We start from the raw sequence: 19,845 nt of genomic DNA on the forward strand, positions 1-19,845 counted from the left end.
TATAAAAATGAATTAAAATCAAAATTAATGGCAACCATAAACTAAAGTCTTGTAAAGTAGGTAGCAATTGCATATAAAATTATATACATATAAAGTAATAGAAGAACTTCCCACACTCCTTCCATTCAAATCATTTCTGCTTTTTCAGTTTGTTGGTAGATTGTTGGGTTTCAACTCTTAAAGCTTCTCCTCCTTGTGAGACCACTGATGTTTTGTAAGAACATCAGGACTGAAGAGCTATCTACACTCCATTTAAGTAAGTTGTTTTCGCTCTGTGAGTTCGATGGTGTTTGCTAAGGTGTCCACTTCTATTGAAGCTCTTTCCACACTCCATGCATTTAAACGGTTTCTCTCCTGTGTGACTCCGTTGATGAATTCTAAGGTTTCCACTCTGACTGAAGCTCTTTCCACACTCCATGCATTTAAATGGTTTCTCTCCTGTGTGACTCCGTTGATGAACACTAAGTGTTCCACTCTGACTGAAGCTCTTTCCACATTCCATACATTCAAATGGTTTTTCCCCTGTGTGAGTCCATTGATGTTTTCTAAGTGTTCCACTGCGATTGAAGCTCTTTCCGCACTCGGTGCATTTAAATGGTTTCTCCCCAGTGTGAGTTTGATAATGGGTTCTCAGTTCTCCACTCTCAATAAAACTCTTTCCACATTCCATGCATTTTAATGGTTTTTCCCTTGAGTGAGTCCATTGATGTCTTCTTATTGCTCCATTAGAAGTGAAGCTCTTTCCACATTCCATACATTCAAATGGTTTTTCCCCTGTGTGAGTCCATTGATGTTTTCTAAATGTTCCACTATCGGTGAAGCTCTTTCCACACTCCATACATTTATATGGTTTTCCCCCTGTGTGAATTCGATGATGGATTCTAAGTGTTCTACTCTCAGTGAAGCTCTTATCACACAGCATACATTTAAACGGTTCTTCCCCAGTGTGAGTTTTATGATGAATATTCAGTCTTCTATTCGTACTGAAACTCTTTCCACACTCCAAACATTTAAATGGTTTCTCCCCTGTGTGAATCCGTTGATGGATTCTAAGGCTTCCCCTCTGACTGAAGCTCTTTCCACATTCCATGCATTTGAATGGTTTCTTGCCCGTGTGTGTCTGTTGATGTTTTCTAAATGTTCCACTATCGCTGAAGCTCTTTCCACACTCCATACATTTATATGGTTTGTCCCCTGTGTGGGTTCATTGATGGTTTCTAAGGTTTCCAATCTGACTGAAGCTCTTTCCACACTCCATACATTTAAATGGTTTCTCCCCTGTGTGAATCCGTTGATGGATTCTAAGGCTTCCACTCCGACTGAAGCTCTTTCCACACTCCTTACATTTATATGGTTTCTCCCCCATGTGAGTGTGTTTATGTATACGAAGGTTTGAACTCCAACCAAAGCTTTTTCCACACTCCATGCATTTAAACGGTTTCTCTCCTGTGTGAGTCCATTGATGTTTTCCAAGTGTTCCACTGTCAGTGAAACTCTTCCCACACTCCATACTTTCAAATTGTTTTTCCTCTCTCTTTTCACATTCCATGAATTTATATGGTTTCTTTGTTATTCCCATTGGACATGGCCCTCCAGAATTTTGACTGCCTTCTCCATTGTCTTCTTTCAACAGGGAGGAGCGGGGGTGGGGGAAGGAAACCTAGGAAGAGAACAAAGGAATATTGCACACATCAATTAGCACCTGCTCTTATTTTGACGTCTCGTACATTCTTTCCTGTCCTCCATATGTTCCAAATTTTTAGGAAAGACAGATGAAATAATGTTAAATAATGGTAATGCATCATCAGCCTTTCCTAACCCTTAATTAATTGTCAGGGAACTGACATCGGAGCGAGAGGTGGAGGCAAGGTTCCCGAGCGATGCAGGAGAGGGGACCAGCAGAGGGGAAGGAATTCAGCGCAACACCAGTAGAGAAGGGAGGGAGATGGAGGATTCGGAGAGGGGTCTCCAAGACTCTTCGCCCGAAACTAGTGGGGAGAGCACGGCCACGCCTCTGCCCACTCCTTCCCTGCGCAGAAGATTTCCGCGCAGGGGGAGTAGGCGGAGACTTGGCGTCAAACAACCTCTTTGCTGGAAGAGGTTCAAGAAATGCCCACTGACGGATTCTGCAAGCGACTGAATGGCCACGGAGTGAAAGGCTGTCAGCCCAGGCAAAGTTAGTCAGGCAATCTGCCCAGCAGTAACGGTAACTTACGCACAAGTAACCCCTAATAACAGTTACATTAAGCATTAATGAAGCAGCATTATGTTAGAATACGGTTGAACTGTGGGGCTTACGTTTTATAAAAAGTGGTTTCTCACAGGAACGGGAGCTGTTCTATGTTCCATGAACCTGGCCAATATTAATTAGAATCCTAAATTCATCATGAAGTTCTTCATCTGCTGCACTGTAATCCTCCACCCCTTGGGCCACATTCTGTCCCCTTCGACCTCTAGATTTTTATTCATCACCTGCACAGTCCCTTTGGCCTCAGGAGGTGCATACTGACCATTTTGGGAGACCCATATATAAGTCTAGTGACAAGGCTTGGTGCTTGTGGTCGGTTGAAGGAGTGCTCAGTTGGAGAATGTTCTTGGGGTTGGACCTCCATCTCTCAGCCTTGCATTATGGAATGGAGAGAGCTGGAGATGCAGAAGGAAAGTAGCTGGAGCCTGACCGCTGGGAAGGTCAGATTGAGACACCCACCCCAATTATGATTTATAATAATTATATGCCACCAAGTCTCGCACCCGCCTCCTGACACTGGCTTATCTTAGCGGAGATTCCCTGTCCAGGCCTCTCTCACTGTTCTTCCTCCTTTGCCGTGGGTGGCCAAGGGCTTCTGGATATTCTAGCTCTGCTCCAACTGGGAATTATTTATTAAATTGTTATACCTCTCTTCATCTGAAGATCACAAGATAAAAATCTGTGAGACACTGAAAAAGGTGAGTATTAAAGGTGAATAACACTGATTGTTGGAAAGAAAAGAAAGAAGATGAAACCAGTGGTGTGTCCACCTGAATGTAAACTAACAACAACAACAACGTGTAAAGAAGAAACCAATCTTCAAATCAGTTTCATATTCCCTGGCTGTATTTCTCAGCCACGATTGTGACTCAGAATCTTAGCCACACTTTTTTCTAGAATATCAACTGGATCTCTTTGTAATAGGAGCCAGACATCCCTGGGATTTCATCCAGACATTCCTTTAGTGTGGGCAGCAGCAGCGGAGGAAGGAAGGAAGCAACTTTGGAGGAAAGGATTTCCTTCAGAAGGTCTTCCCCAGCGGCCGGCAGGGTTGATAAACTGCTCAGTGTGAAAGTCTTTTCTGAAGCTAAAAAGACCTGGACAAGAATTGACCAAATCCGGATAACCAGAGGAATGGCTCCCAAGATTCGAAAAGTGGAAATTTGCCCAAAAATCTGCTCTGACCATAACCCTGTGAAAATGGAAATGAGACTAACATTGACTGGTTCCTTCAGATGGAGGATGAATGACACCTTGTTTAGAGACTCAGAAATTATTAAGAAGTCCCAAAAAATTATGAAAGACTAAAAAAGAGTAATCTGGGACGCAAGCAAAGCCGTAATGAGAGGGTTCCTGATTCAGCAGAATGCAATAAAAAGGAGAATCCAAGATGAGAAAAAAGAAAAGATTTTGGAGAAAATAAGAGAAGGAGAGAAGAACCTTAGAGCTAAACCAAAGTCGCAAGAGATCTTGAGAGAAATCAAGCTATATCAAGTACAATATATGAAAATGTTAAATCAGGATATAGAATGGAAAATTAAACAGATGAGACAAAAGACCTTTGAATCAGCCAATAAATGTGGGAAGCTGCTAGCGTGGCAGCTGAAGAAGAGACAAAAGTTAAACACCGTTACCAATCTTGAAGTGGATGGAAAGAACATCCAGAACCCACAGGAGATTAGAAATTGCTTCCAGAGATATTTTAAACAACTCTATACACAAGGGCCACAGATTGAGACTAAAATTGACCAATTTCTGAAAACCAACGGACTACAAAAAATCTCTCAAGAAAATAAATTACTGTTGAATTATAAAATATCCGAACAAGAGGTGGAAGGTGCCATTCAGAATATGCAATTGGGCAAATCTCCAAGGCCTGATGGGTTAACCTCCAAATACTATAGAACTTTGAAAGACTATTTAATTCAACCACTAAAGGAGGTTTGCAACGAAATTATGGAGGGGAGAAAAGCGCCAGAGTCGTGGAAAGAAGCCTATATCACACTTATACCGAAAACTGAATCTGAAAAGACACAACTTAAGAACTACCATCCCATATCCCTGCTTAACGTGGATTACAAAATTTTTGCAGACATTCTGGCTAAAAGACTGAAAAAAGTATTAGCAGAGGTGATACATAAAGACCAGGCTGGCTTTCTCCCTGGTAGACATCTATCTGATAATATGAGGAATGTAATTAATATTTTGGAAAAGTTACAAGTGAATATCAATACAAAAGCAGTTTTGATATTCGTAGATGCAGAGAAAGCCTTTGACAATATTTATTGGAGTTTTATGAAGAAAAATCTTCAGGGGATGGGGGTTGGACAAACCTTTGAAAACGGTATAGGTGCGATCTATTCTGAACAAAAGGCTAAACTGATAGTCAATAATGTGGTGACAGAAGAATTTAAAATTGAGAAAGGGACACGACAAGGCTGCCCAATTTCCCCACTGCTCTTTATTTTGGTCCTGGAGGTTTTGCTAAATATGATTAGAAGGGACCACTTGATTCAAGGTATCCAGGTCGGAGTTAAACAATACAAACTTAAAGCTTTTACAGATGACCTAGTATTGACATTACAGGAGCCAGTATCTAGTACTAAGAGGGCCCTAGAACTAATCCAGGAATTTGGTCAAGTGGCAGGTTTTTAATTGAACAAGCTAAAAACCAAGGTTTTGGAGAAAAATTTGACGCCGATTGAGAGAGAGAGGTTTCAGAAGGAGACAGACTTAATATTAGTAAAGAAGGTAAAATACCTGGGAGTGAACATGACTTCTAAGAATGTGAATTTATTCAAAGATGACTATGAGAAATGTTCGTCAGAAGTGAAAAAAGATCTAGAAATTTGGTCGAATTTGAAGCTTTCCTTGCTTGGTCGAATTGCTGTTATTAAGATGAATGTACTACCAAGTACATTCATCTTACGCGGGTGGCGCTGTGGGTAAAACCTCAGTGCCTAGGACTTGCCGATCGTATGGTCAGCGGTTCGAATCCCCGCAGCGGGGTGAGCTCCTGTCTTTCGGTCCCAGCTCCTGCCCACCTAGCAGTTCGAAAGCACCCCTAAGTGCAAGAAGATAAATAGGTACCGCTGTATAGCGGGAAGGTAAACAGCGTTTCCGTGTGCTGCGCTGGTGCTGGCTCGCCATAGCAGCTTCGTCACGCTGGCCACGTGACCTGGAAGTGTCTCCGGACAGCGCTGGCTCCCGGCCTCTTAAGTGAGATGAGCGCACAACCCTAGAGTCGGACACGACTGGCCGTACGGGCAGGGGTACCTTTACCTTTACCTTTACTACCAAGAATGCTGTTTTTGTTTCAGTCATTGCAAATTATTGACAAGATGGACTGTTTCAAGAAGTGGCAAAGAGATATTTCTAGATTTGTCTGGCAGGGCAAAAGGCCCAGAATAAAATTTAAGATACTCACTGATGCTAAAGACAGAGGGGGGTTTGCCCTGCCAGATCTCAAACTCTATTATGAATCAGCAGCTTTTTGCTGGTTGAAGGAATGGCTGCTTCTTGAGAATACAGACATTTTAGATCTTGAAGGTTATGATAATGTATTCGGGTGGCATGCATACTTATGGTACGGCAAGGTCAAAGCACATAAGGCATTTAAAAACCATATTGTCAGGAAAGCACTGTTTAATGTCTGGATAAGATATAAAGACTTTTTGGAGAGTAAAACCCCAAGGTGGTTATCACCTATGGAAGCGAAAGCTTTGAAAAAACTTAACATGGAAGCCAAATGGCCAAAATACTGGGAAATTTTGGAACAGGAAGGTGACAAATTGAAACTGCAGAGTTATGAGAAGCTTAAAGAGAAGGTGCGAGACTGGTTACATTACTTTCAAATAAGAGAGGTTTACAATTTGGATAAAAAAATTGGTTTCCAGCTGGAAAAATCAAAATTAGAAACAGAACTGTTAGAACCCAATGCTAAGATACTATCAAGAATGTGTAATTTGCTGTTGAAATGGAACACTGAGGAAGAAACGGTAAAATCTGCTATGATAAAATGGGCACAAGATATAGGATATAATATTATGTTTGCTGACTGGGAGCAGTTGTGGACCACTGGGGTTAAATTTACGGCATGTAATGCCCTAAGAAAGAATATTATGAAAATGATGTACAGGTGGTACATGACTCCAGTCAAGCTTGCTAAAATTTATCACTTGCCCGATAATAAATGTTGGAAATGTAAAGAAACTGAAGGTACATTCTTTCACCTTTGGTGGACGTGCCCAAGGATTAAGACCTTCTGGGAGATGATCTATAATGAAATGAAAAAGGTATTTAAATATACTTTCCTGAAGAAACCAAAGGCCTTTCTCCTGGGCATAGTCGGCCAATTGGTGCCAAAGAAGGACAGAACTTTCTTTTTGTACGCTACAGCAGCAGCAAGAATACTCATCGCAAAGCATTGGAAGACACAAGACCTACCCACCCTGGAAGAATGGCAGATGCAAGTAATCGATTACATGGAAATGACGGAAATGACTGGCAGAATTCGAGACCAGGGAGAAGAGTTGGTGGAAGAAGATTGGAGGAAATTTAAAATCTATTTACAGAAACATTGTAAAATTTTTGAATGTTGATGACATTGAAATGAAATGAAGGGGTTCTAGTAATAAGGCAAAAGATTAGGTAAGAGTGGATTGATATTTGATGAAAGTTCGAAGTTAAAATATGTGAGGAAAAATAACTATGGAAAAAACAATAGGATACGAATTTGCTGAACCAATTTTTAAGTGGAATACAAAAAAGGGAGGCGTGAGGAAGTCAGGATAATAAGTTAACTAAAGTGGACAAAAGAAAAAAGAGGGTTTTTTGTTTTTCTTTTTCTTCTTTTATTCTATGTTAATTGTTTGTATTTTTGTGCTTTTGTGTTTTTTCTTGTTTTTTATGGATTGTCTTATAATTTATTTATTGTGAAAACTGAATAAAATATCTTTTTTTAAAAAAAAAGATAAACTGCTCAGTGTGGACACCTTGGATTTATAGTGTTAGGGTCTGGATAGCAATCACAATCCCTTGGAAATATCTCAAGAACCCTTAAGATCCAATTTCACTAGCTCCCAAGTAACACTGAGCCCTAGAGGAACCGTCTATACTGAGTTGAGGCACCTCTGGCCCTCCAGATGTGGTTGGACTCAAAGTACCACCTGCCCAAGCAAGGATGGCCCATGGCCAGGGAGGATGGGAGTCTTATCTGGGGGGACACACTTTCCCCTTCTTGCCCCTCCACTGAAAACGCTTTCATTTCTCCTTCCTCCTTGATCTCCAACATCTTCCTGATACAGTCCAACCAACTGCACACATTCCCAAATCATCCTGCACCATTGACTTCCCAAGGCTGCTGCATTGTGTCTGGGACACTGTCAATGGGACAGCACCTTCCACTGGATGAGAGGATAGAGGGTTAAATCAGGGCTGGCCAAATGGGACTCCGCTCCGTCCCCTCCTTGCCCCTCCCTGCATCTGCTGCCTGAGGGGGCTGCCTCAGTTTCCCTAGTGGGGGAGCAGGCCCTGAGAACAGCCTTTTCTCTCCCCCCCCCCAAAAAAAATATAGGAAACACGACAAAAAAGGCCCTGGAGTATCACCGTGAAACATAACAACAACAACAACAACAACAACTGGTTGTAAGTCACTTTGGGCTGCCCTGGGCAAGAGAAAACAACTAATAGATTAAATAAATAAATAAAAATAACAATACAGTGGTGCCTCGCAAGACAAAATTAATCCGTTCCATGAGGCTCTTCGTCTAGCGGTTTTTTCGTCTTGCGAAGCAAGCCCATTGACAGCTTAGTGGATTAGCGCTATTAGCGGTTTAGCGGATCAGCTGATAAGCGGCTTAGCTGCTTAGAAAAAGGGGGGAGGGGAAAAAACCGCAGGAACTCGCAAGACATTTTCGTCTTGCGAAGCAAGCCCATAGGGAAATTCGTTTTGCGAAGCGCCTCCAAAACGGAAAACCCTTTCGTCTAGCGGGTTTTCTGTCTTGCGAGGCGTTCGTCTTGCAGGGCACCACTGTAATTGAAACTGCATTACAGTGGTACCTCAGGTTAAGTACTCAATTCGTTCCGGTGGTTAAGAAAGCGCCGCCAGACCACAATTTCTGTTCTCATCCTGGGTTAGCGGAGTCTGTAACCTGAAGCGTATGTAACCTGAGGTACCACTGTACTAATAATAATAATAAGGCAGGCTCTTGAGGGGGGAACACGGGAACCCACCCATTTCCATAACAATCTTCCCCATCCCTTAAATCCCACAGACTTAAGAGATCTGATATAGTGGGAATAATGGAAACCAGGTGAGAAGGAGTTGGGCCCAGGTGTGGCGGGGGGGGAGCCCTTTAGATGCTTCTGCACAGAAACACAGGCATGTGGGAGAGACTGCATAGGCGCCGACTCCATGGGGCCTGAGGGGGCCCGAGCCCCCTCAAAAATTCGTTTGGGGGGGCTCTGCCCCCCCAATAATTTAAGAAAATTATTACTTCACTTCGTGTAAAGTCTGGACTGCAGCAGAAGCGCCTGGAATCCCTCCACTTGCAAGCGGCGGCTCAGCTCGTCGGCCAGCTCGTCGGTGGCCATCGCGAACGAGAGGCGAGCAGCAGACGAGCTGATCCGGCCCGAGCGCGCCTCCTCCCGCTCGCTCGCCCGCTGCCGGCTCCGCCCCCACCCACTGACTGGGCGCGCCGCGGATGGGCGGCCGCCGGACGATGCCTGCGCAGGAGACGCCCAGACAGGCTGGTACGGCAGCAGCAGCAGCAGGAGGAGGAGGGGGGGGGGTTTCTGCTAAGCCACAAGTGTTTCTGAAGCGCTCCTTTCTTTTTAACCAGGTTCGTACCCTAAAGTCACACCTGCTGCAGCATACATTTCAAAGCACATTGCTTCTCCTGAATAATCTAGGGGACTGCATTTTGTTAAGGTTTTGTAGGGTTTTGTAAATAAACAGTTTTTTTAAAAAAAGAATGAGTGTTTAGGTTCAGAGAAGGGAGGGGGGAATTTGAATTCAGTTTGCATTTAAAAGACAAACCTACCACATTCTCCAAAGCAGTACGTGAACTGAAATACAGCAATCCTTTCAAAGTTCATCATATAGTTTCCCAGGCCAAACAACGTGTACAAAACCACTTAAACTGGTGAAAATAACATTTTAAAAAGCATTCTATTAGGGGAAATGGTTTTGGAAAAAAGTGTATAGTAGGCAAACTTGTGTATACAATACCTATTTGGAGAAACCTGCACTAAAACAGTGGTGAATTTGCATGAGGACTTAAAAAAGAATTCAAACTAATGTGGAGAATTGAACTTCAGGTTGGAAAAATGAGAAATGAAAAGAATCTGAAACTGATAGATCTGCTCATCCTTAACTATAGCACGCCCGAGCAAGGAACTACAGAAGGGAGTAACTTCCCATTAGGGAAGCCAGAAAGGGGCATAAGAAGTCCCCTTTGTACACTGATCCAGTTCTCTGGGGTCTAACAACACAGAAGACAAAATATTTGCCAACCTTATTTAGCCCTATAACAACAGAGCTTCCTTGTGTTTCATCGAAGTTATGGGCGATACCTGCTCTGCTTAGGAGTTTGCCAGCCTTTGCCTGTGAATTTTGAGAGGATTCATGCCACCAGGAAGCTTTTGCAGTGTCATAGGCATAGTTGTGAGGTGTGTGGAGAGCCCAGAAGCAAGAAAAGCATACAGAATGTTAAATTTTCAGTTTGCGACAGCAATATTTTATGTTTTATTCTTTTAATGATAGTTTAGGATTTATTTAAATATCATTTCAGTCTTTTCAGAGCTATATATTCACTGCTCTGTAATAGTCTATAAGCATAATTGTTACTGTAAATTAATTTAGCTTTTTACGAAAATACCGTGCGTGTTTATGTTTTGTTTCTTTTTTCAAAGCCAAAAAGTGTTTCAGGCTTGTCGAGTTTCCCGGAGTGTGGAGTTATAGAGAGTCGAGTTTTCGGGGTTCTAATGTTGATCATATGACTCTAAAATACTTTTAAAAAACTTTAAAACTCACTAATTTTCATCTAAAATTTAGAAAACTTCCCGGGGCAGGACCCCGGTATGGGCCCCCCCAATATTTTTTATAAGTCGGCGCCCCTGAGAGACTGGAGTTGCCCAGAGAGAAGCCTCAAAGGGGGGGGGGGATAATAATGTGGGCTTCCTCCCTTTCCTCTTTCCCCCCATGGTTGGACTCACTCAAACAGCCCCCATCGCCCCCTGCAGCTCCTGATCTGGGACCTGAGGCAGGGCAAGGACTGAGCTTCAGGGGAGGAGAGGGTGGCTGGATCGGGGCTCCTGCTCAGGGATCTCTCCCTGGTCTAGTCCTGGCAGATTCCTGGGCAGGAGGGAGAAGTCAAGGCAGGCGGCCCCCCAGGCCCTCTCTCTTTCTCCAAGATGGCTTCGATCCCTCCCCAGGGATGCTTCCCTTCCTCCCTCCGCCCCCCCCCAGGGTCCCCTTTCCCCAGAGCCCCCCCTGGCCGGCTCAGCCTTTCTGCCAAATCTCTCCCCATCCCAGGAGGGAGACGGGGGGGGGTCCTCCATCCAGGCCTCTCTCGCCCCCATTAACCCTTCCATGGACTCCCCACTCTCCCCCCAAAGGGGACCCACCAAGCCAGGATGGCGGCGCCCCAGGGATTCCTGCCAGGGGGTTCAAGTCCCAGCCCTGGGGGGGCCCTCCCATTTCTATTGCCCCAAAGGCGCCCAAGGGGGGGGGCAGGGGAGCTGAGCATCTCTTGACAGCTGAGCATCTCCTTGCGCTGCAAAGGAGCTTTTGCAATGCAAACCCTGTCGGTGCTCCCTCTGCAGGAAGCCCTCCATAGTAAAAGGCAGGAAGGCTGATCTCGGGGGGGGGGGGGCGTGCAATGCAATCCCTGCGAAAGGAGGGGCCCCGATCTTCAGCCTGCATGCATCGGGGCCTCTGTTGTTGTTGGGGGGGGTCTCTGCCCCCTTCCCCTCCCTGCCCTTCGCCCCCCTCCCCGCCCTACAGCTTTACCTCTTTGTCCTCTCTGTCCCTCCACTTCCATCGCTCGCTCTGCTATTCCGATTTCCTTTCTCGGGGGTCTCCAAGGAGGCGCCCCCTCTGCGTCTGCCCATAGAGCTACGAAGAAGAGCCCCCCCCGGAAGGAGGGTGGGAGCAGGGGAGGCCGGAGCGGAGGGGGGCAAATTGGGCAAGCTTCACGCACCGGAGTTTTTCCGGGGGGGGGGGCCGCCTCCTTCCCTGCCGGCAGCTGAAACCAGCTCCTTCTTCCACATGCAAAGGAGCGGAGCCGCCCCTGAGGTGCTTCCCTCCAGCCAAAGCTGCAGAACCCCCCAGTCTACTGTTGTACAGGGGCGCCCTCAGCAAGGGAGGGGGCAGGCGTAAAGTAGTAGTAGTAGTAGTAGTAGTAGTAATAATAATAATAATAATAATAAATTATAATAATAATGCCAACTGGACAACTTACAGTGCACATAAAAACATCAAACATTTAAAGCCTCCTGATACAGGGCTGCCTTCAGACGTCTTCTAAAAGTTGTGTAATTCTTTATCTACTTCTGTAACTTTGCTTCTCACAGTGAGGGAACCACCATCAGACGCTCGGAGGCGACTCAGTGTCCAGGCTGAATGATGGGAGTGGAGACACTCCTTCACGTTTAGGTCTTTGAAGGTCAGCACAAACACTTCGAATTGTGCTTGGAAATGCCAGTGAAGATCCTTTAGGACCAGTGTTATATGGTCCCGGCAGCCGCCCCTTGTCTCCAGTTTAGCTGCCCCAGTCTGGATTAATTGTAGCTTCTGGGTCACCTTCAAAGGTAGCCCCACGTAGAGCGCATTGCAGTAGTCCAAGCGGGAGATGACCAGAGCATGCACCACTCTGGACAGACAGTCTGCGGGCAGGGAGGGTCTTAGCCTGCGTACCAGGTGGAGCTGGTAACAGCTGGGTGTGATTATGGTGGAATCTCCCCCCCCGGGGGGGGGGTTTAACAGACATAAAGGAGTGGGCAGAGAGGGTCCCAGCCGACATACCAGGTGGAGCTGGTAGACCATGTCAGGAGCCCAGGCTGCCGTCTTGATAACACAGCATGCAAGTCATAATTAGCTAGAAGATTTATTGCAAAACAAACAATCTGTCTCAGAAGCTCTATCGGAGCTTCCGTTTCTTTTGATTCAGTTGACCCTTCTGAGGAGTGCTTCCTGGTTCTGCAGAATATCCTGAACCTATGACACTTATGTTTCTGGGTTTCTTTCCTATCTAATATCTTTCCCATTCGTCTACTCCTTGATGGACAGCTGTGAGTCAAGACTGACTCCCAGGCTGCACACCTGGTCCTTCAGGGGCACAGTTAGCCCATTCAGGACCAGGGAGTCCTCCACACCAGCCTGCCCCGTCCCCCCAAAACAGTACTTCTGTCGTGTCAGGATTCCACCTCAATCCATTAGCCACCATCCATCCCCAACCGCCTTCGGACACTCACACAGGACCTTCACCACCTTCATTGGTTCCGATTTAAAGGAGAGGCAGAGCTGGGTATCTACATACTGATGAACACCCAGCCCCAATCCCCCCCCCCAATGATTTATCCCAGCCGCTTCATATAGATCAGGGGTGGCCAACTCCCGAGACACTGTGATCTACTTTCAGAATTAAAATCTGGCAATGATCTACCCCCCTTATTTGGGTTCAGGTCAAAGTTGTTGAGGAGGAAAGCCCCGTTTTTATACAAATACTTTCTTGGGAGGGAAGTTCGGTTTTGGGGGGTCAGGGTTAAAGGCAAGGGTCAAAGGGAAAAAGTCAGTCACAATTATATCACTTTGATGAAAACAGCCACAAAGAGAAAGCTCCTTCTTCCCTTCCACTGATCAGACAACAATGGAGGGGGGGGCGAGGGGGGGCAGGAGTCAGTTTCAAGGACGCTGAGGAAAAAGAGCCAGAGATCGACCTACGATCTACCAAAACCTCGTTGGGATCTACCAGTAGATCGCAATCGACCCGTTGGACTGTTACCATAAAGCAGCAATGCTGCAGCAAGCAAAGGCTCTAGCAGCTCAGTCAGCTGCTGGTGGCTGCAAAGCCAAACAGGATGTTTGTGACTGTTGCCATGGGAACAAAGGGGCAGTCCATTCTCCTTATTGAGCACCGGATGTGAGCTCAGTGTGAGTCATATGACCTGTACAGGATGTACATGGGTGGAGTGAGATTCTCTCTGTTGTTCGAAGAGTGCAGACATCTTTATCTGTATGGCTGCGAAAGACAGAAATAAAGACATGTAAATACGTTTCTGTTTCTGTCTGAGTCTGATTCCCCTCCCTGGGGAGCAGAGAGGAGAAGAAGCAGTGGTGTGTTTTTCTCACAGTCTGAGAAAAATCGCCGAAACGGACCTCGTCTGTTTTCCTGCCAGGAGTCGCAGGAGGGAGGTCAGAAAGGAATTCAGCCGGTGCCTGGAAGACTGGCACATCCCTCTAACCGAGGCAGAATTCCAACATCCCTGAGATAGATGTTCTCCTTGAGGGAACCAGCAAAAACCCTTGGCGGAGGACCTCAGCCTTGCCGGTGGAGACACTTCATCTGGTCCACAGGGCCAAGGCTGTTTAGGGTTTAAAGATCAGCACCAACACTTTGAATTGTCCTCAGAAACTTTTTGGAGATGTAATGAGACTGAGGGATCGTTCTGTCATATGTGGGGCATCTGTAAGAGGGTAAAAGCGTATTGGGAAATAATTCATAAAGAATTAAAAAAAATGTTTAAATGTACTTTTCAAAACAAAAAAAATTCCTTCCAGTAGCACCTTAAAGACCAACTAAGTCAGTTCTTGGTATGAGCTTTCGTGTGCATGCACACTTCTTCAGATACACTGAAACTGGACAAACAGGCCAGACCTTACGCCAAAGAATAAACGGACATAAATCGGACATCAGGAATCACAAGACAGAGAAACCAGTAGGAGAACACTTCAATCTCCCAGGACATTCTATACAAGATCTCAAAGTAGCTGTTTTACTACAAAGGAATTTCAGAAATAGACTGGAAAGAGAAGCTGCTGAATTACAACTTATCACCAAACTTAAAACCATGGAGAAACCTGGCCTGAACAAAGACCTTGGATTCTTATCTCATTATACATGACAAAGCCATTTTTCACCTTTTCACCCCTTGCTTCCTCCTGTAAGACCTATTGCAGTCGTTAAGAGTCGTCAACAGGCTCATCACAGCCATCTGCCAATCACCCATTCCCACCACCCTTCTGAGTAATACCCCTCCCCACCTTCTCACTATAGAGAAGGGTTTGGAAACTTCTGTTTCAGTGTATCTGAAGAAGTGTGCATGCACACGAAAGCTCATACCAAGAACTGACTTAGTTGGTCTTTAAGGTGCTACTGGAAGGAATTTTTTTTTTTTTTTGACTATGGCAGACCAACACGGCTACCTATCTGTAACTGTACTTTTCAAAAAAACTACAACAGAGACGGACTTTCCCAGGTGTTGGAAAAACCGATTGAAATATACTTGGAGTTGTGTAGTGATTTCATGTTCTTTATTGCAGCTTGTAAACAGTGAATGAGTCCCCCCCCCAAAAAAAAAAACCCCTAAAGCTTTATATACATTATTTACACAATGGGCCATGCCTGATTGGCTGATTCACTTCCTCCTGGGGCATGATTGGGCTGCTCCTGCAGGCGAATCAGGTTGTTGTATTCCGGGATCCTACCTGCCTATTGTTCTAGGATCCAAGGTCAGTACATAACAGCTATTTATGTATGCCACTGCTACTACTACTATGTTTTGTTAGCCCAAAAATGGAAAATGAGCTAAGTCGCGATTAAAAAAGAATGGCAACTTAAACTGATGGAATATGCGCAGCTTGTGGACCTAAGAAATAGAATAAGAGAATAAGAAGAACATACAGTGGTACCTCGGGTTACATACGCTTCAGGCTACATACGCTTCAGGTTACAGACTCCGCTAACCCAGAAATAGTGCTTCAGGTTAAGAACTTTGCTTCAGGATAAGAACAGAAATTGGGCTCTGGCGGCGTGGTGGCAGCAGGAGGCCCCATCAGCTAAAGTGGTGCTTCAGGTTAAGAACAGTTTCAGGTTAAGAACGGACCTCCAGAACGAATTAAGAACCAGAGGTACCCCTGTACATTTAAAGAAGTTTGGGAAATGTTTATTGAATATATGGAGGGAAATTGTGTTTATTTGAAAATGTGGGCAGCATTAAGATAACTTCTTTTTTAAAAAATATTTTTTGTTTATTGAAAGAATTTTAGCATTGTCAAACATTCAAATTACATATTATAATTTCAGTTACCACCCCTACCCCTGCGACTTCCCCCAACATTTTCCTGGATTATAACATATTTATTTCTTCTGCTTATACTTTTATATACCTTATATACTAAAACTATAGTTGTATCATTTATCTGGTCTTAACATTTTTACTTCATATTTATATTTTCTATTTATGTTTGTCCATTGCAAGTGTATTACTCAAATCCTGCGAGTTCATTTCAATGCATTGTTTCTGTACGTACATTGTAAAAGGTTCCCAATCTTTTAAAAAGTCATTATTATCTTTATATTTGAGCCTCTCAGTTAACTTTGCCATTTCAGAGTATTCCATCAACTTTTCTTGCCATTGTTCTTTTGTTGGTATTTCATCGCTTTTCCATCTTTGTGCTAGTAGAATTCTGGCTGCTGTTGTCGCATAAATAAATAATTTTTTCCTGTCTTTTGGTATATCTTTTGGTATATCTTGATTGACATCGCCTCTGTTGGGACTACCCACCAAGGAGTTTTTTGCTCTAATAAATCTTTATATTTTCCCTGTACTTTTATCAATGCTTTCCTAATTATATGATTATGAAATCCTTTATGTATCTTCCATTTCTTGTACCGTAAACACGCAAGTCAACCAAATCTGTTATCATGTCCCAAATCTAATAGATCAGTGATTTCTAATTTAATCCAATCCCGGATCCAAGTAATGCAGCTTGCTCACAATACAGTTTTAAATCTGGAAGAGAGAGTCCTCCTCGATCCTTGACGTCTGTTAGTATTTTATTCTCGGTTTCTTCCCTTTCCAGATAAATTTGGATACCGTATTTTTCGCTCTATAGGAAGCACATTTTTCCCCTTCAAAAATGAAGGGGAAATGTGTGTGCGTCCTATGGAGCGAAGACGCCATAGCCCCGCTACCCTCTCCCGGCTGGAGAGGTGACGTGCAGCTATGGAAGGAGCCTCTATAGAGCATAGCAGCCTGCTTCCCGGAGTGCCGGGCGCGCTGAAATCAGAGCGCCCGGCGTTTCGGGAACACACCCGCAGCCTAGGCAGCCCTGCGGGAGTTCCCCGCAAGGCTCCCCACGCTGCGGATAGCAGCCCGGTGCGAAGGGCGCCCTGAAGCAGAGCGCCCCTCGTGCCGGGCAGACATCTGCAGCGTGGGGAGCCCTGCAGGAGTTCCCTGCAGGGCTCCCCTCGCTGCGGATAGCAACCTGCCGCCCGAAGCGAACGGCGCCCTGAAACATCCGCAGCGTGGGGAGCCCTGCAGGAGCCATAGCCCCACTGCGACCCTCTCCCGGCTGGAGAGGTGACGCGCGGCTATGGCAGCAGCCTTTCCGCTGCTCCCTGACCTGCTCTTTGGGGCTGGTGGTGGGCTTCCAGGTGGTGGGGCAGGTCGAAAGGAACCTGAAGCCTGGAGAGTGAGAGGGGTCGGTGCACACCGACTTCCAAGGTAGCCGCCTGAACACACCTTAAATGGCACCTTGTTTTAGAGTGGGAAAACAAGAGGGGGAAATTCTCCCCCTCTCTGCACAGCGCCTCCTGCCGCTTCACTGAAGGGGCGCTGGGCAGAGAGGGGGAGAAATTTTTTTCTTGTTCTCCCCCCTCTAAAACAAGGTACGTCCTATTGTCCGGTGCGTCCTATGGTGCAAAAAATAGGGTATATCTTTTTGGCACTTCTTAAAGGAAACTGCATCACTTATTACCAGTATTGTTTGGAATTAAAGCAGCATTTATCTTCACTGCTGTTATTCCTCCTAATAAGGATTCATTCTTCCCCATATTTCTTGTTGTTGTTTAGTCGTTTAGTCATGTCCGACTCTTCGTGACCCCCTGGACCAGAGCACGCCAAGCACTCCTGTCTTCCACTGCCTCCCGCAGTTCGGTCAAACTCATGCTGGTAGCTTTGAGAACACTAGATTCCTTTTTATCTCATTCCAACATTTTTCATAATTGTCTTTGTAAATATTGATATTTCTGCTTGTGAGACAAATTCCTAAATATTTAACTTTTTGTGGGTTTCTATTTCTGTAACTTGAGAAGTGATTTTTTGTCTACTTCTTCTAAATTTTTAACTAATAATCTGGTTTTACTTTTCTTTAGTTTGAATACTGCTACTTGCCCAAACTCCTGGATTTTTTCTATAACTTTTGGAAGAGACTCTTTAGGCTCTTCTACCGTAATTACAAGATCGCCTGCATAGCCTTTCAATTTATATGATTCCTTTAATGCAGGGGGGGAAAAGGAGGGGACGGAGCTGAGTCCCATTTGGCCAGCCCTGATTTAATGGAAGGAGGGGGCATGTCTTCTTCACCTTCTTCTTTGCTTCTATATATCCATTTATTTCCAATTGTCAAAAGGGACTAAAATCTATAAAATTCATAGAAAATCAACGTGCCAAATTTGCTCAATTTCTCTAGGACTCCATGACACCTCCCCTGTCCTCCATAATCCCTCGAGCAAGGTGTCAAGGCCCTAATCCTGTCAAATCACTCTGCCTAGCCTTTCCTCCGGGCAATGCCAGGTGGCAGACTATGCGTACATGGACCATTGTCTTCTCATCACCGGTACTCAGGAAATGCTTATCTGCGCATATCTCCAGCTTTGCATATTCCCCCCTCCCTCCTCCATATGTTAATCCGGTGTAACCCAACCTCTCTTTAATATATTCATGATGTAATCTGTGTCACCCAACCTCTCTTTAATGTATTCATGATGTAACTATGATGTATTTTGCACTGTATTATGGGACATGGAGGGAAGTTTCAAAAGCTCATGTCACCCATTTCTCGCTGTTCAATCTCGCCTTGAACCTGTTGCGCAATAAACCTGGACCCTTTTGGACCTCTGGCCATCTTCTGGGCGGTAATCGAACGCTCCAAGAGTTCAGCCGGGGAGCAAAGAGGGATCCAGCCGGCTTATTCATCGATCCCGGGATCATCCTAGAAGACGCGTGAGTATAAGGAAAAAGGAAAATCCAGTGCACTGGTGGGAAGGGGGGTGGAAATCTCCTGGCAACTGAATTCTCTGCCCTCCTCTCTATCGCTCCTTCTTACCTTTCTCTTGGTCCGGTTAGTGAGAGAGACCATGGACGGCCACTCGACCCGAAAGGGGGGTTCTGAGCTCTATCGCTTTCTCTTGAAAACCCTCCAGCCAGCCGCACCAATTGGGAGCCCAAAAGTAAGACGGAGAGAGCCGACTTGAAAGACAGCCGACTCTCCGCAACGGGCATCTCAGTTGAAAGCAAGGGGTTGGAGCTCTCTTTCCGAACTTCCCTAGCGCCTGGCAAGGGGACAGGAAGGGGTCTGGCTTTCTATCATTAATCCCAGCCGCACTGGTCGGTGCCATGTAACACGTGTATCGTGCGTGAGCCCACTTCCGATAGCAAGGGGGATCTTCAGTTCAAACTCTATCCAGGGATCACCTGATCTGGCACCGCACGGCGCGGGCGTTCAGTAGGGCCCCTTTTCCTGAGATCGTGACGATAGGTAGGAGGTTTCCAGGAGGGATAGCCCATGACGAATTGGGCGGGATCGGCAGAGTGGAAAGGAACCCCAAGTTATGGAACAGGAAATAAGGAAAGGAATAGAAAAGGAAACCGGATAGTTAGAGCTCACTAAAACCGCTAGGAAGTTGCCAAGCGACAAGAGATAGAAAACCCTCCCTAAATAAACCCCTGTACGAGTTACCTAAATCCTTACCGACCCCTCTCTTTTCCCTTCTCTCTACCCAGACAAGCGTGAATCATAATATGGGTACCCAGGCTTCCAAGGACGAGTGGGCTCACTCTGGGAGGAAGGCTTCCAGAAAGCCATCCCAGTCCCAGAGGGACCCTGACTCCCCTCTTGAATTTGTTATCACCAATTGGAAGTCAATTCCTGGCCATAAATTGTTGTCGAAACAAAAACTAGAGGACCTCTGCACAGAGACCTGGCCCGCCAGTACCGCCTCCGCCAAACCAGAACTACGTTGGCCAACAGGAGGCTCGTTTAATGAAGACCGCCTGAAACACCTAAGAAAATACCTGTGCTGGTCCCAGGGGGAAGGTTACCGTTGGTGTAGTCAAAGTTCGGTCCTGGCTCAATAGCCTGGAAACAGTTCCGAAGGAGCGGGGCGAGGTCCGAAGCAGGAAGCTGGGCGGGGACAGGAACACTGGAGGAACAGGACTGGATGCTGGCCGAAACAACTCTTCATCAATGTTGCTCCCGCAACCTGGGATCAGGCTGACTGGCCTTTATCTTTTCTGAGGCCAGGGGCGGCCCCGGCCCCCAGGAGACCCGCCTCTCCTGGCCTTAAGGCGAGCACTCCTCCTGGGAGAAA

The 19,845-nt window shown here is 45.6% G+C and overlaps 1 protein-coding gene and 1 long non-coding RNA gene across 2 annotated transcripts; both read right to left on the reverse strand.

Annotated features, from left to right (window-relative positions):
- Positions 1-71: 71 nt before the first annotated feature.
- LOC310838356 (uncharacterized protein) lies at positions 72-1,823 on the reverse strand. The gene has a single exon (XM_083725554.1). It carries the CDS (start codon positions 1,172-1,174, stop codon positions 242-244), a length of 933 nt encoding a protein of 310 aa, XP_083581680.1. The 5' UTR covers positions 1,175-1,823; the 3' UTR covers positions 72-241.
- Positions 1,824-2,510: 687 nt separating this feature from the next.
- Positions 2,511-8,278, reverse strand: LOC310838173. Its single transcript, XR_014560762.1, has 2 exons — positions 7,243-8,278; positions 2,511-3,324 (listed from the first exon to the last, which is right to left on the reverse strand). It is a non-coding gene; the product is annotated as an uncharacterized lncRNA (long non-coding RNA).
- Positions 8,279-19,845: the final 11,567 nt, after the last annotated feature.

This window comes from Podarcis gaigeae, assembly GCF_964106915.1.
Source record: "Podarcis gaigeae genome assembly, chromosome: 2".
In the NCBI taxonomy this organism is placed as follows: Eukaryota; Metazoa; Chordata; class Lepidosauria; order Squamata; family Lacertidae; genus Podarcis; species Podarcis gaigeae.

Coding starts and splice junctions, on each gene's coding strand:
- LOC310838356 (XM_083725554.1), bottom strand. CDS start 1,174: ATGGAGTGTGGAAAGAGCTTCAGCGATAGTGGAACATTTAGAAAACAT.